This window comes from Larus michahellis, chromosome 6 (assembly GCF_964199755.1).
Source record: "Larus michahellis chromosome 6, bLarMic1.1, whole genome shotgun sequence".
Taxonomy (NCBI): domain Eukaryota; kingdom Metazoa; phylum Chordata; class Aves; order Charadriiformes; family Laridae; genus Larus; species Larus michahellis.
Window position 1 is genome coordinate 4,404,339 of NC_133901.1, and position 14,495 is coordinate 4,418,833.

Below are 14,495 nucleotides of genomic sequence, written 5' to 3' on the forward strand. Positions count from 1 at the left end.
CAGATCCCATGGTTTTTCTGATACAGAAATCCCAGCATAAAGATTTAAGAAATTATACTTAATTCAACTAAAGTCTCTGAATTGAAGTTTAAGAAATTTCTCAGGAGATTCGAATTGTCTGTGTCATGATTGAAGCGAGGTATCGTACAAAACCAGAAGACTACTGTTACTCAACAAGGCACATCCCACAGCAGCTAGACTGTAGAAGTAGCATTGCTTAAAATTCTGGTTTTGAGAACCAGTCTCACCTAAAATTTAAAATACCAACCAAAATACTCCCCAAAATTACGTACTTGTGCTGACGTTGCAACATGCGTATGTATTACTGGAAACGGAGAAGGTGGTGACAAACTTCTCATTTGTAAAAAAATCTTATTTTTGCTTGTTTCTTACTTGGAGCACCTCTCAAACTTAGGAAGCTCACTGCCACCTCTAATCCTGTTCGGTCACGTACTTGAGTTTCTTGCTGCTGTGTGACAGCTGTAAAGCTAATAAGCACACTGTCCCACACCATTATCCACTCAGGCAACAGCAATAACTGACCAGACCCCCACAGAGCCCTACTCAGTGTGACCACGGTGGATACTAAGAAGATTTGTTGTCCAACAGGTAGAGATCAGCCACTTTTGTATTTGCTGTTTCCTCTCTGCTAGCAAACTTGTAATACTGTCATGCAAGACAATGCTGTATGAAAACTGGGTCAGATGGTTCCTGCTTTTTTCCCTCTGGTATCCAAAAGACACATTAGACTGGTAATTAGATTGAGAACAAGTTGTCAAATCAGCAAATCAGTGTTAATTATTACCTATCACCTTGTTATTTTAACCCAAACTCTCACTGTTTTCACTTCTCTCTGCCTCACTGAACAACTTCTGGTCCTCTGACAGTCAATATCCAAAGAGCAGTTAAGGGCTTCGGTACAATCCTAAAATACAGGGTGGTGGGGTATCCTCTGACTGATTTGGGACAAAGCGTGCCTTCAGTTAACTGTGCTAGAGTACATCACCTTGGAGGGTAGGCAAAGAGCAGTAGACAAAGTAATGAATACGGTGTCTGTTTTAAATCATCTCATTTAATGACAAGGAGACTGAGATGCCATTTTTCCCCTCTTAGTCCTAATGTAAGATTTTATTTTTAACAGTACACCTGTTTTTTAAATTAAAAAAAAAAACAAACAGAGGCACCTCATGCTGAGACTTGACACAACAGGTTAAGATAGTAATGCATTGAGAAGGCAGGAGAGGGTAAAGTCACCCTGGAGGCAGGCATAGTCTTCCTTGTTTTCCTTCTTCAAGGCTTAACAAGGCTGAACAGAACTAGTTCCTCCATTAGAAATTTATACGTAAGAAGTAAAGAGCAGTAGGACTCAGCATTCTCAACAATCATTTTCCCTTCATTTAGCAACAAGAGAGGCGTGCAGTAGCGGTAATGACAAGAGTAGGCAATGCGGTAAGCACTAGAGGTTCAAGTGGTTTTGACTGCAAGTGAACTTCAAAGAGAAGCTAAATACAAATAATCTGGAAATTAAAGATGGCCAGAGGAATAATGACAAGCTGATATTATCATAAGTGTCCTGGCTTGAGGTAAAACAGAACCACAACAGTAAGTCGAGGTTGAAGGTGCCCTTCCCAAATAACAAAAAAGAAACCCAAAAACTGTTGTTGATTTTTTAGCATAGTATTTATTGAATAATTTATTTCCTAGAGCCACTATATTATGTGTCAGTGCATATTTAGCTCAGAAGTTTATTTTGAATGAATAAGGACAAAAAACCTGTGGATACATATTTCCAGGGGAAGAGGGGAGAATGGTGAATATATTAAGTAAAAAAAAAAAAAGGTGTGGTTCTGGAAGCTTCAGGCCTCCCAGGTTGTATACCTGATTGGGAATAGCTATACAGCTCATCGGAGTACGTTTGTAGGCCAGAGCCCGACACAACACTTCGATGTGAAAAGACAAAGTGGACTCTGGTAAAAGCCTGTTTAGCAATGCCATAAGCAGAGTTATTTTAAACAGTTTATTTACATTGTTTGGATCGGCAAAAAGAGATATAAAAACCAGTGAAGTCCAACGCGTTCAGAAGCATCACTAATTACATATAGACATAAGATGAGATACCAGTGGCTAAAAAGAAACCAGAAGTTGAGAATTCCTGCTAATACAGACAGTTAAACCATTAATGAAATGCATAAATATACATATTTAGATAGTTCCTGAGATAGGATTGCATCATACTAACTGTTCAGAGGAGATGAAAGAAGTGAATGGATAGCTTTGAAGGAAGACACAAATACATGAGAAAGCCAGGGAAAAGCCTTAGGAGTACTGCCCCTGAAATTTGACACACCAAAATTGGGCCCTCAAGTTATGATGTCACACCAATAATCCCATGCGTTAAATAACAATTCATTAACCAAGCCTGTGGAAGGTGTGAGGTTTGGGTGATTTGTTTAGTAGCCCTACTAAAAGGGAATGCAATTATTTTCCTCAGGCTTCCACTTCAAAGAAATTCAAAGAATTCAAGTGATCATTTTTGGTTGTCAAACCTAGTCATAGCCATTAAGCTTCCTGCTCAAATAAAGCCATGTAACATACCACTGCGTTACAGCGAGGCTGCAGAAGGCCATAATCACAGAAACTCAATACTTTTTTTTTTTAATAACAACTACATTTATAAAATATCTGGAATAAGCAGCTGTACAACAGGTTAACTGTCATACTTGTCACGTCAGGTACTTCATACTGCATCTCCATTTAAGAAATCAACAATTCAGACATTAGAGTGCTCTGCCAATTGATGAAGTCAGGCAAGCATGGGAGTCATCCAAACTAGCGGTAAATTATATGAACATCCTCTTCATTTCCAAGTCGGACAGACGAGCTTATTGCCTAGAGGGGACAATTTCCCTAGAAGAAAATGCTTCCATTATATTGGTGAGCAAAATAAATTTCTGCAAGGGAATGCTGTGTCTTAAATGAAGACCGAGTTACTTATTCCACTGATTGGCTGATCTGCTTCAATACAACTAAAAACCTCTTGTGATTAACTTAGTGTTATCTAACATTTCGCTAATCATTGCTAAGTGCTAATGACTAAGGTACCATTCATGTCAGTAACAGGTCATTTGAACAGCCAGCTGCTTGTCAGTTGCCACAATACAGCGTCGTATTTTAAACCTGCTTCATATCAAGTGGGTTGTTGATCGACTCAATGTATGACTCCTTTTTTCAAAGATTGAGGGAAGGCTGACCAAGGAAGGAGAAGGAATACCCTGTGGGGGAAGGAAAAAAAAAAAAGAGTTAGTTGATCATTTATTAGCCAAGGGCAATAGTGCAGTAGTCATTCTCAACCTCGATACGTAGTATGAGGAATGTAACAGTACAGAAGATATTTAAGGTTGGCAGCTTTTAAAATTTATGGTTCAGCATTTCTAGATTTCGAGCAGCAAAGTTAAACAGCACCAAACGAGAAGAATGCATATATTTAAAAAAAATGCAGAAGAAAGATTTTTTTTTCCTTGTTCCCAGCCTTGAGAGATTCAGAATGCAAGAACATGTTTTTGAAGAATAGCTGTTAACCCAGCACTAGAGTACGTCTTGCATCACACTTTTTGCAATAATAATCTCCCTCCAAATTGAAGGCAAGGTATGATAATATCTTAGAGAAATAGAGCTCCCCTCAAACCCTACAACTTTCTATATTCTTAACAGCTTTGAGCCCCAAATTAGATGCTGAACACATGCCTTCTTGGCTACAGAGGGCAATAGGCATCACAATTTGTCAGACCTTGCTTTAGCTGCACCTGGATGGGCACAAACTAGGCAAAAAGCTGACTCTTCTGGTGCTAGGAGCACAGGCTGCTCTGGGACTTAAAATCACAGTGAGAGCAGCGCATCAATATGTAGCACTAAAAGTTAACCTCATTGGATCAGCTGAGATTTTATATTCTTTTTCCATTAGACCTCAAGATACTGTCACAAGCAATCTTCTGTTGCTCTTGATAGCACAGCCACGCTTTTCAGCGTACAACCAGGTCGTGGTAGCTCGGCAGCTTGCTGCACCTGCGTGTTTCAGGAGTCTTTTAAATGGGGATATTTTGAGCAGGTAAGGATATACCACCTCACTACGAAGTCTAATGCCTGTTTATGGCACGTGTTTATTTGCACTCATAGGCGATATTTGAGAATTAAATCCTAAACTCCTCTTTATATAGCAGCTCTTATTAGATTCTAAAGTATTTTATACAGGATATTTTTTCTATTTACAGATAGGGGAACAAGAAACTTAACACCATAGGTAAAATTAGTTGCTCGAGGACTTCCCTGCAACCAAATTAAAAGTCCTCAGATGTCTGGCCAGTGAGCTACACTGCCACTTGGACAACTGAACCGAAACAAGAATTAATTCGGTTGTATAGAAATAAATTAAGAACAAAAACTCAGAAAAATTAAAGTTAAAAGGATGTGTGAAAGAATTAACTTTGCACCCAGAACTAGAAATAGAACTAGACCACGTGTGAGTGTCGACTCCAACCCCATGCATTAGAAGTCGTCAAAGAACACCCCAACACCATTTCACACACTTTGTGGATTCTAGGGTTTTATATAGTTGTACCGTGCTGTCTTAGTTTAGAGGAATGAAGACTTTTTTTGCTCACTTCCTGTAAGATGGGCATTAACAGTCAGGATTTGATGTACAGAATCTTTCAGCACCACACTCGTTATTATCTCCAGCATCATCACAAGTGGTAATAATAATAGGCACAGGACATGATCTGTCCAGGGCATGACCATTTAGGCTTTCCGAGTTGGAAGAGGTTTTTTCTTCTACAACATTTGAAAGACGAATATTTGGAGAGCCAGGACACAGCACAGGTCGAGGCCCGGAATTTTGAGAGCTCCAATCAACAGAATTGGAGCGATGCACATTAACAACACATTTGACAGTTCCCTTCAGGCTGCACGAAGAAGATGAACGAGCAATCTACAATTAGGAAGGGGTTCAAGAGTTACTGCAAACAAGAAAACGCCCAAGCATCCAAGCTTTACTGATATTTTTACTCTAGAGTTTTTCTACACCAAAAAATACCCACATAAGCACAGGCCAGGATTTTATTTAATTAAAACATGTCTGAATAACAGCTTTGACTCTCTCAATGGACTCAGACAGGTTTCCTGCAGCTTTAGTTTCCTACTCCAGAACTGCACTGGTATCCCAACTTGAGGAGCTGGAATCCAAACCTCTCCTTTCCCCTTAACCTTACGATTCAACCAAAAAGGCTTTATCCAAGGTCAGTGATGCGTGGGATTGGTTAAAGAAAAACCACACACATCACCACATATAACATCTGACCTGCTGCCAAGCTGCAGCTTACTACCTCAGAGGTGCAAGAACTCTGGGAAGAATTTGAAATAGGAAAATAGGTTTTACTACTATGGGTTCCTATCATTTTGTGGAAAAAAGTATTTTTGCATGGGGTAGACACACAAAGAGAAAAGTGCATGACTCGCATTTTCATGAGAAGTGAGATACAGTTCTGTATCAAACCCAAGACAGAATATTAGAATTCAAAAACTATGGCTGAAGCAATCATAGTTGAAGGAAGGAAAATCTCTACAGAGAACTGAGGTTCTCTGAGATTTCTACCAGCCACACTGGTACATTTTAATGTTTTTTATTATTTCCTCTAAAGCAAGGGAGTCCACGGTGATACTTCCTCCCTTATTAATTCATCTTTTCTCATTCCTATCTCATGTGGCAGAGCAGGGCAATATCTTTACGCTGTACAATTTAACGGCCCCTCAAACATACTGAAATATCTCTATATTAAGGTACTGACATATCAGGCAGCAGTAGAAAGATACACAAGAAATTCTGTTCTTGGCCTTCTGTCCTACAAACTACAGACTTCAAAGTAGACGTTTATTCAGCATACAGATGTACTCAAACAGTAGAATAAGAGCAAAGATGATGAAAAAATCCCTCCAAATCTAGTCTGCTTTACCAGGTTGCACAAGGAAACTGAGTTTGACTTAATGTAGCAGAAGAAAGCTGCAATAGGTAGCCAGGCATAGCAAAAGAGTTGCAGTACATAGCACAATATATTGCTTTACCAAATTTTATAAGGAGTTAATTCCCTTGCCTTTTTAAAAAACTCTCAGGCTGCAGCACCTGTATTTCTCTATCCTTCCTTCCCAGGTTGTTTCATAGGATGTCTATCATCTCACTACTTTCACTGATACTGTCAGCCATACTATTCAGGGTTGTACACTACATTTTTATATATTGTCCAAAAATCAAAAGCATGAACCAAAATAAGACTGTGTTGGAAGTTTCTCGCTCTCAGAAGAGGATACGTTTTCCAATCTCTGGCAAAAGGGGGTGGAATTTTTTTTTTTTCCAACTTAACCGTACAAGGCAACTCCCAGTTTCCAGTACATACAGCAGATTTTTCTGCGTTTTCAGCAAGTAAGCCTTCTCATTAAACAACTCTTGCTCAGAAAAATAACACGTCTATGAATGTAGTTAAAAATAAATTTTTCCACTGTGGATCTTGAAATTGTTAAAGTAAGATCATCACCAGACATTAAAATAACTGTGATCTTAAAAAGGTTACTTATTTGGCCTGCACAGCCAAATCACTTACCGCTAATGATGATGTACTAGTGAGTCGGCTGCCTATATAACTCTCATTAGCTGAACTGGGACTTCTTCCTTCTGTTGCACTATGTGACATCAAAGCCCTTCGAAGAGCTCTCTTTGGTGTTTTGGAGAAAGAAAATGCTCTTGTAACCTGAAAAGTTTGACAAACAGTTATACACTGACCAAAAAAATATCAGGCTGTAATTACTACTACAATACAGGCTACCATTCAAGTTTTGAACCTCTGTAGGACACGTATCAACGTGAATATGACTGAATATGTGTCTAGCCAAACACACACACTCACAAGGTGATCTGACTTTTAAGGCTCCCCATCACCTTGGGGAGGTTCTTCTCTTCTGAGAGGCTCTTCTCCCTCTGTCCAAGAATGAGGACAACACAAGGGGGAGCAGTTAAGCCACACACAAAGGAAGCCATACACAGGTAGACACTAGCATTCAGCACCTACTTCCTTGCTATTTTGGTTTCTTTTACTCCCAGGACATGCACACTCTACACCCATACTATTTTTGAAGGTACTTGAATTTAGATAATTGCATGCAGCTTTAAAACTCTATTCGATATGCTAAAAATGGTTACAGCTGAGGGTTGTGAGGGGTTTTTTTGTAATATATTAAAAAGATTTAAAATATTAAACTAAGAATAATTTCCATAACAGACTCAAAAATGACCACATAATACTTATGTCTGTACACAGACACTCCAAAACTACTCAGTCAAAACCTCAAAACACTCCCCCACCTTCTTTCTTTAAGGAGCTTATACTTAAGAGTTTTAGTTCAGATTAAGATTTTCCTGTCACTACTGTTAACAGGAATACTAGCACAATCCCCTGACTAAAGCAGGTTTTACTGTAAAGCGTTATCTTTGTAGCATCTTACCTTTTTTGATGTTTTCTTTATTGCCCTGGATGCTCTGCTTAAAGTACTGTCCATATCTTTAGTATTTACTTCAACTGAATCAGGATCAGCAGTATAAATGAGATTTTCCTACAGACAAAAATAGCCTTAATTATGGTCGACAAACATCACCACTTGTCAAAATATCATTCTCTAGTTCAATTAGATGAGATTTAGAGGTTTTAATTGCCATATTCCTCCATATTTAACTCTTAACATATACTTAAGCAGCTATTTGCTTTCATGCCATTTCATGAGATTAACTGCTGGTGCGACCAGTTTATGAAACCCCTTCATCAGTAGATTTATGTTCGGTTTGATTCAGTTTCAAGTTCAGGGTTGATCACAGTAAAGTCCTGAAGTCTACCTAGAGAGTTTCACAACATATATACCCCTTTGTTTCACTGACATATCTCGCACCCTTCTGAAATCGGCTCCAGCTGTCTATCAGTGAGACTAAACCTTTCAGCTTGAGCCAAATAGATGTTTCGGAAGAGCCATAAGGGGTTTTTTTTTTAATTTTATTTTTTTTTCCATGCCCCATTCTTCAACTCTAGCATATGCAAAGCAATCTCTGGTGAGCTACTTATAAAACATGAGGAGGGTGAGGAGGGGCACACGTGGGAGTGGGAAGTTGCTGGGGTGGGGATTTTTTTGTTGTTGGTTAGGTTTTTATTTTGAGAAGACAGTTTACCTAAAAAAAAAGTTTGGGGAAAAAAAAAAAAAAAGAACACCAGACAGCAAGCTGTATGGCTATTCCTAGTGTCCGACAGAGTAGTAATCAAAGCCTTCACTGCCACCATGTGGCAAAGTCAACACTACCTGTCTCACATGATGCTACAGAGCTGTTGAAGACCAGGGAAAAGGTAAGTGTGCTTAAATTGCTCAATTTGACATTTAAATCAGCAAGAAAAAAGTATTATATAATTGGTACAAAGCAGCAGTTACAGAAACTATAACTAATGGGAATCAACATAGTAGATTACAATTTGTCAGCATATGGGAGGCAATTTGTCAGCATAACAGGAGGTTGTTCAAGACAAGTAGCATGGCTTCAACAAGGGCAAGTCCTGCCTGACCAACCTAGTGGCCTTCTCTTGTCCGCTGATGTTGTCACTCCATCATAGAAGAGCTAGGGATGTTGTCCATCTGGACTTCTCTAAGGTCTTTGACACGATCCCCCACAACATCCTTCTCTCTAAGTTGGAGAGGTATAGATTTGATGGGTAGACTGTTCAGCAGATGAGGAATTGGTTGGATGGTCACATCCAGAGGGTAGTGGTCAACAGCTCAATGTCCAGACGGAGACTGGTGACAAGTGGTGTCCCTCAGGGGTCCATATTGGGACCAGTACAGTTCAATATCTTTATCAGCAACAGACAGTGGGATTGAGTGCACCCTCAGCAAGTTTGCAGACAATGCCAAGCTGAGTGGTGCAGCTGACATGCCTGAGGGAGAGGATACCATCCAGAAGGACCTGGACAAGCTCAGGAAGTGAGGTTGTGTGAACCTCATGAAAGGTCCTGCACCTGGGCTGGGGCAGCCCCCAGTATCAACACGGGCTGGGGCATGAAGGGATTGAGAGCAGCTCTGCCAAGGAGGACTTGAGGGTGCTGGTGGATGAAAAGCTGGGCACGAGCCAGCACCACGTACTTGCAGCCCAGAAAGCCAACCATATCCTGGGCTGCACCCAAGGCAGCAAGGCCAGCAGGGCGAGGGAGGCAGTTCTGCCCCTCTGGGGAGATCCCACCTGGAGCACTGTGTCCAGCTCTGGAGCCCCCAACATAAGGGCATGGACCTCTTGGAACGAGTCCAGAGGAGGGCCACAAAGATGATCAGAGGGCTGGAGCTACAGTGGGGGTTGTTCAGCCTGGAGAAGAGAAGGCTCCAGGGAGACCTTATAGCAGCCTTTCAGTACTTGACAGGGGACCTACAGGAAAGATGGGGACAAACATTTTAGCAGGGCCTGTTGCAACAGGACAAGGGGTAATGGCTTTAAACTAAAAGTGGGAAGATTTAGACTAGATATTAGGAAGAAGTTTGGTTGGGTGTTGGTGGGTTGCTAGGTGGTTTTTTTGTTTGTTTGTTTTTGTTTTTTCCAATGAGGCTGGTGAAACCCTGGCCCAGGTTGCCCAGAAAGGTGGTAGATGCCCCACCCCTGGAGACATTCAAGGTCAGGCTGGACGGGGCTCTGAGCAACCCGATCTAGTTGAAGACGTCCCTGCTCATGGCAGGGGGGTTGGACTAGATGGCCTTTAAAGGTCCCTTACAACCCAAACTATTCTATGACACGATTCTGAATGTCCTGGGGAAAGAGGGAGTAATAAGTGTATTACACAAAGATTTAATTTCTATTAAAAGACCCAACATTTTTCCATCACTGTGTGTTATACGTAACACAAACAGGAGACTGAAGATAGGTGACAGACAGATTAAAGTAAATTAACATTTCTGAATCAGTACTTTTCCTCCTCAGTACCTAAAAAGGAAGGAAAAGCACAAAGCCAAGTTTCTTATTCATAAGTCCCTAGATGACAAGCCAAACAAAGTAAAACTAAGATGCTATTTTGATTACTTAACTACCTCTCCTGAAACAAGCAACTCTAACCATTCTATAATTCTAAGCATGTCTTTAGAAGTTACAGACAACCAAACATTGTACAGTAAGAGTACAAGGCAGAACCCAAGACTTGCTAGCCTAAACCCAAATTGTTTCAACTATACGTACTACACACATTTTCAGCATATTTGAATGCCTGATATGTACACACTCTTACATAACTAAAACATTAGCTTAGCCCTTACATAACGAAAACATTAGCCTCTTGCCCTAATTGGAGAGGATCTACGCTTCAAATTAGCAGTTTTCTGGCTGTGGAAAGCCCATACACTGAGCTTCTAGAAATAGGAGGCCAGTGCCTCCTTTATTTCGTTGTTTTCTTCATTGCCATTTTTTAAGGTTGTAGGCTTCTGTCTATAGGAGGAAGATGCTTCATGTCTCTTACATTATGACGCCCATGCAGATAAGGGGTAGAACAAAGAATTCAACCTAACACAGAATTAAATCAGAACACACAATTCATAATGCTGGGACTGTAAATTGAAACAAAGCTGTGAAAGAAGCAAGCTGAAGACAATTCTGTTTAGACCTGCCCTACTGAAGATCTGCAGTGCAGAGTTTAAATTATTTATAATTAATTTGTGGTGGGGGAAGGGTGGGATTCTTGATTTTTAAGTACTTATTAGCTTCTGTAGAAGCTAACTTCCAGGCTGCTTCCTTTTCCATCTTTTAACCACTTGCAGACATGCTAGCACAAATATTTTCTGCTCTACTTCACCTCAAGCATGTCCACTATTAAGTTCTTTAGCTTCATGTGCTTCAAGCAAAGAAAAAACAAACACAAGCGAAAAACAGACAAATATTTCCAATCAGCAACATGGTTCCAGAGCACTTACTGCATCTGCTTTACAAATAGTGTTAGCCACGTGCCGACACAACATCTTCAGCCAGTCTTCTTTAGGAGGTTCTTCAGTTGTCATCTGGAAACTGAGTAGCTTGTTGTTGAGTTCTGTAGGCGGCCGCACAACTAAAGCGAAAGCTTTACGGCAATCTGCAGTTTATAAAAGAGGTAAAGATTAAGAATAACAACTTTTCATATAATTCAGGGGGAACCTTCAAAAGAGTTAACCCTCCATCTGCCAGGAGCCAGAATTAGAAAGAATATGATTTGATTCAAGGATTTTGTCCTTATTTACACAATAACTGTTGTACCACTCACAAGAGCACTGAGCTCTATCTGCATCCTTCATCAAGAGGCTGCAGTCAGCTGTTCACACAGAAGCTGTTTATTCACCAACTGATCTGCATACTGTAGCCTGCAGACTAGTCAGTGTTACTGGATATAGCAGTAAATATCAATTTCATTCTCCAACTCATGAAATGTTGGACACATCATTTCTTTATCAACAGAGAACAAGGAAAACAATGTTTACCCTATTTTCCGAAGCAGGAAAAAGCAACAAAGACATCAGTACTAAATATGACATATTAAAATAATCAAGTTACAATGGTTTTACTGCTTAAAATTTGACAAACGTTGCTCACTTGATAGCAGAAAATTAATCCATCACTGATACTCCTTTATAGCAGATGCAGCTGAAACATACTAAACACAGTTGAGAGACAAAGAAAGAAAAAAAAAACACAAACTATCGCCAATCAGAAAAGCAGCCCTATAAGACAGCATATATAAGAGAGAGTAGGTGACCTCTCCCAAGATTTGTTTACCAAAGTTCTTAGCAAACACTAAACAGTATGCTTACAAATGGATCTCTTCGTCCAAGCCCCAAAGTAAACTTAAGGGTTACACAGTACTTCAAAGAGAATTCTTAAAAAAGAAACCCTAAAGTACCTTTTAAAAATGCAGGTAGGCATCACATTTACTATCTATTGTCTTTGCTATTACTATTTCTTATCAGGTTTCTACATTCAGGTGCTTCAGAGAACATAAAGCAGAACAAGTATGATGTGCATACCATCACCTACAGTGAAATATCAAATCTAATTTTCTAGGGTATAGAACTAGAAACTAGTCTGACTAGACTTCTTCAGAAGTCACTATCAAGAACACTTGGTAGCATGAGTTCTGCTGCTGTAGCAATGCATTGCTTAGTGAAACCCTACAGACTCAGTATGGCAAAGCAGCCGCAGAACTTAAGTCATCTAAATCTTTCTTCTAAGATGCTAAGTTCCTCCTGAGCATCGTTATCACCAGTTAAATGAGGATGTGGTTTCACAGAAACAGCACTTGTCTTTAGTCAGTCTAATGCTCTGGACTGAAGTTTGGTTTTTCAGTTTTGTTTTGTAAATCCAGAGCTGTCAAGTGTGCTCCTCTGTAAGTCACACTGCCATGTGGCTGGCTTATGCTAAGGCCATCTAGTAGTTCTGCCAAATTCATCATTCTGCAGGGATTCTTGAAAAGACAAAAGGTATCAGTGCAAGGAATTCTCCGGCTCATACAGAGCTTCAAACAGAAGCTTATACTAAAGTCACATACCATACAACAAATATACCTTAAGCATTCTATCCCACAACAGCAGACCTTCATCCTTTATACTCTGAACCACAGCTTTCATTAGCTATTACAGCACTTCAAAACATACAGACCTTCTGTCTCCCTGATGTCTAAGACTTTCTTGATCTGGGAGAGAGGCATGAGAACAACGTGCTTGAGAGATGCAGGAGGCCTCGTGTGGCCATGCGGACTCTTGAAAGCACCAATAACTTTATGCCGTTTCCTCGCAATCTGCAGTTCAATAAAAGACAAAGATTAAAGTTAGAAGGTCTCTTGCCATTGTTTTGTTTCTCTTTTTTACCTTCTAGTATACACAAAGGCACAGAAAGCATTGCTACAGAAAAATACTCAAAGAGTATTTTACTCTACTACGTAAATCTTTAAGGAACTCACTTATCTCATTATTCACTGTCTATAGTTCACAGCCCAGCAATAGTTGTTACTTAGCATTGATGCACTCACCTCAAAAAATGAAAAATAAAAAAATCAAGAGGGGAAGTAATTTTGTATTACAGACCTCAATTCTACCCTGCATAGAGGTAGGGTAGAGCTGGGGCAAGGGCCCTACGAAACCTACCACAAGATAGCCTAAATTTAAACAGAAAAAACGTTGTCTATATGCATGAAGCAACTTAGGCTGTGGCGTGTTATGTCCTAGATGTATCACTTGCTGTTGCTTGTGCGTGCAGTCATCAAGTGGGTCTTGCAGTGGAGGTTTTTACTTTACATAAACACATAGGTATCTTGCTTGTTTTCTAAGAAAGGTATCTTCAGTTGCTTGTATCTTGTAAAAGAGATAAGCCAAGAAGCTTTATTAAGAGTGTTTTCTTTTTTCTCTCCTTCCTTGACAAGACGCAATGAAGCTGAGCTAACTTGACTCCCAGGAAAAAATTCATCATTAGTCACAACAATAGGCTTTTGTCTCTAAGGGCTGCTTAAGACAGTACTAGTTTTGGATTATTTTAGAGTTGGTCTTCTATAAAGGCAGTGTTCTTTACTGCTGTTGGCAGTAACAGCTACTTTCATAAAGTGTCCTTTACACCCTCAGTTTCTCCACATAAGACTGCAAAACCCAGCTAGATTACTTTTCCCTCCTAATTCTTCCTAACATACTGTTAAGTGTAAGGCCTTTAATACGTGAATTTTTTTTTTGTAGCCTAAGCACAGACACACCTACCCCAGAGGCCCACTATTTACTCACATTAAATATGACTAAACATTAGAGAGACAGACATCCTGCTGAGCCAAGGACTCCAGCACTCTTTTATCCATCGGTACTACTCAAAGTGCTATTCAGATAAGCATTTCTTTCTTAACATATTAAGCTGCTTTTAAATTTTTATCTAGCTGCAAGACGTTAAAAGCTACATTAACACCTCTCAACCATCCCAGAATCAACTAGCTACTTGTGCTGGCTTATACAATAGCTAATGAAAAGGCAACATCAGCATGTGTTGAGCTATTAGCTGTCTGTGACTTAGACTTCTGCTTCAAAGTTTTTGAATTTTACTTGTTTATATTCATAAGTAGTGTTAAGCCTTTTATAATTCAGTTCATGAGATGTACTTGTGTAGTCATCTTACCTCTAGGCAATCATTGAACAGAAAGAGTGTGACCTGTTCTCCCCTGTCACAGAGGTCATCGCCAAGCGCTACGGTTTCCAAACGCTGAACTAAGCTTCGGTGAGAAGACAAGAGATTGGCCTAAGTGACAGAAGCAAAAAAGCTCATTAAGCATTTAGTTCAAGGGCTGGATTACTGCTTGCACTTAACGTTGGAAATCTTTTTAAACCGGCACCATTGCATTTTAACCCCGCTTACTTTGGCAAAAGGAGCAAACTAGTGCACAGTTATTTTA

General features: G+C 39.8%; 1 protein-coding gene across 9 annotated transcripts in view; it reads right to left on the reverse strand.

The window, feature by feature from the left end:
- Positions 1–1,671: 1,671 nt before the first annotated feature.
- The window catches only part of ECT2 (epithelial cell transforming 2), a 31,396-nt gene continuing 18,572 nt past the window's right edge, over positions 1,672–14,495 (reverse strand). For 5 of the 9 annotated variants that reach the window (XM_074592291.1, XM_074592289.1, XM_074592293.1 and 2 more), the window contains 7 exons: positions 14,222–14,341; positions 12,731–12,869; positions 11,020–11,174; positions 7,546–7,653; positions 6,648–6,794; positions 4,659–4,984; positions 3,133–3,272 (listed from right to left, as the gene is read on the reverse strand). In XM_074592291.1, coding sequence (XP_074448392.1) covers positions 4,676–4,984; positions 6,648–6,794; positions 7,546–7,653; positions 11,020–11,174; positions 12,731–12,869; positions 14,222–14,341 — 978 coding nt within the window. In that variant the 3' untranslated portion in view covers positions 3,133–3,272; positions 4,659–4,675. Of the gene's footprint in view, positions 3,273–4,615; positions 4,985–6,647; positions 6,795–7,545; positions 7,654–11,019; positions 11,175–12,730; positions 12,870–14,221; positions 14,342–14,495 lie in introns of all 9 variants that reach the window. The other 4 variants (XM_074592296.1, XM_074592295.1, XM_074592294.1 and 1 more) reach the window with 2 other exon arrangements.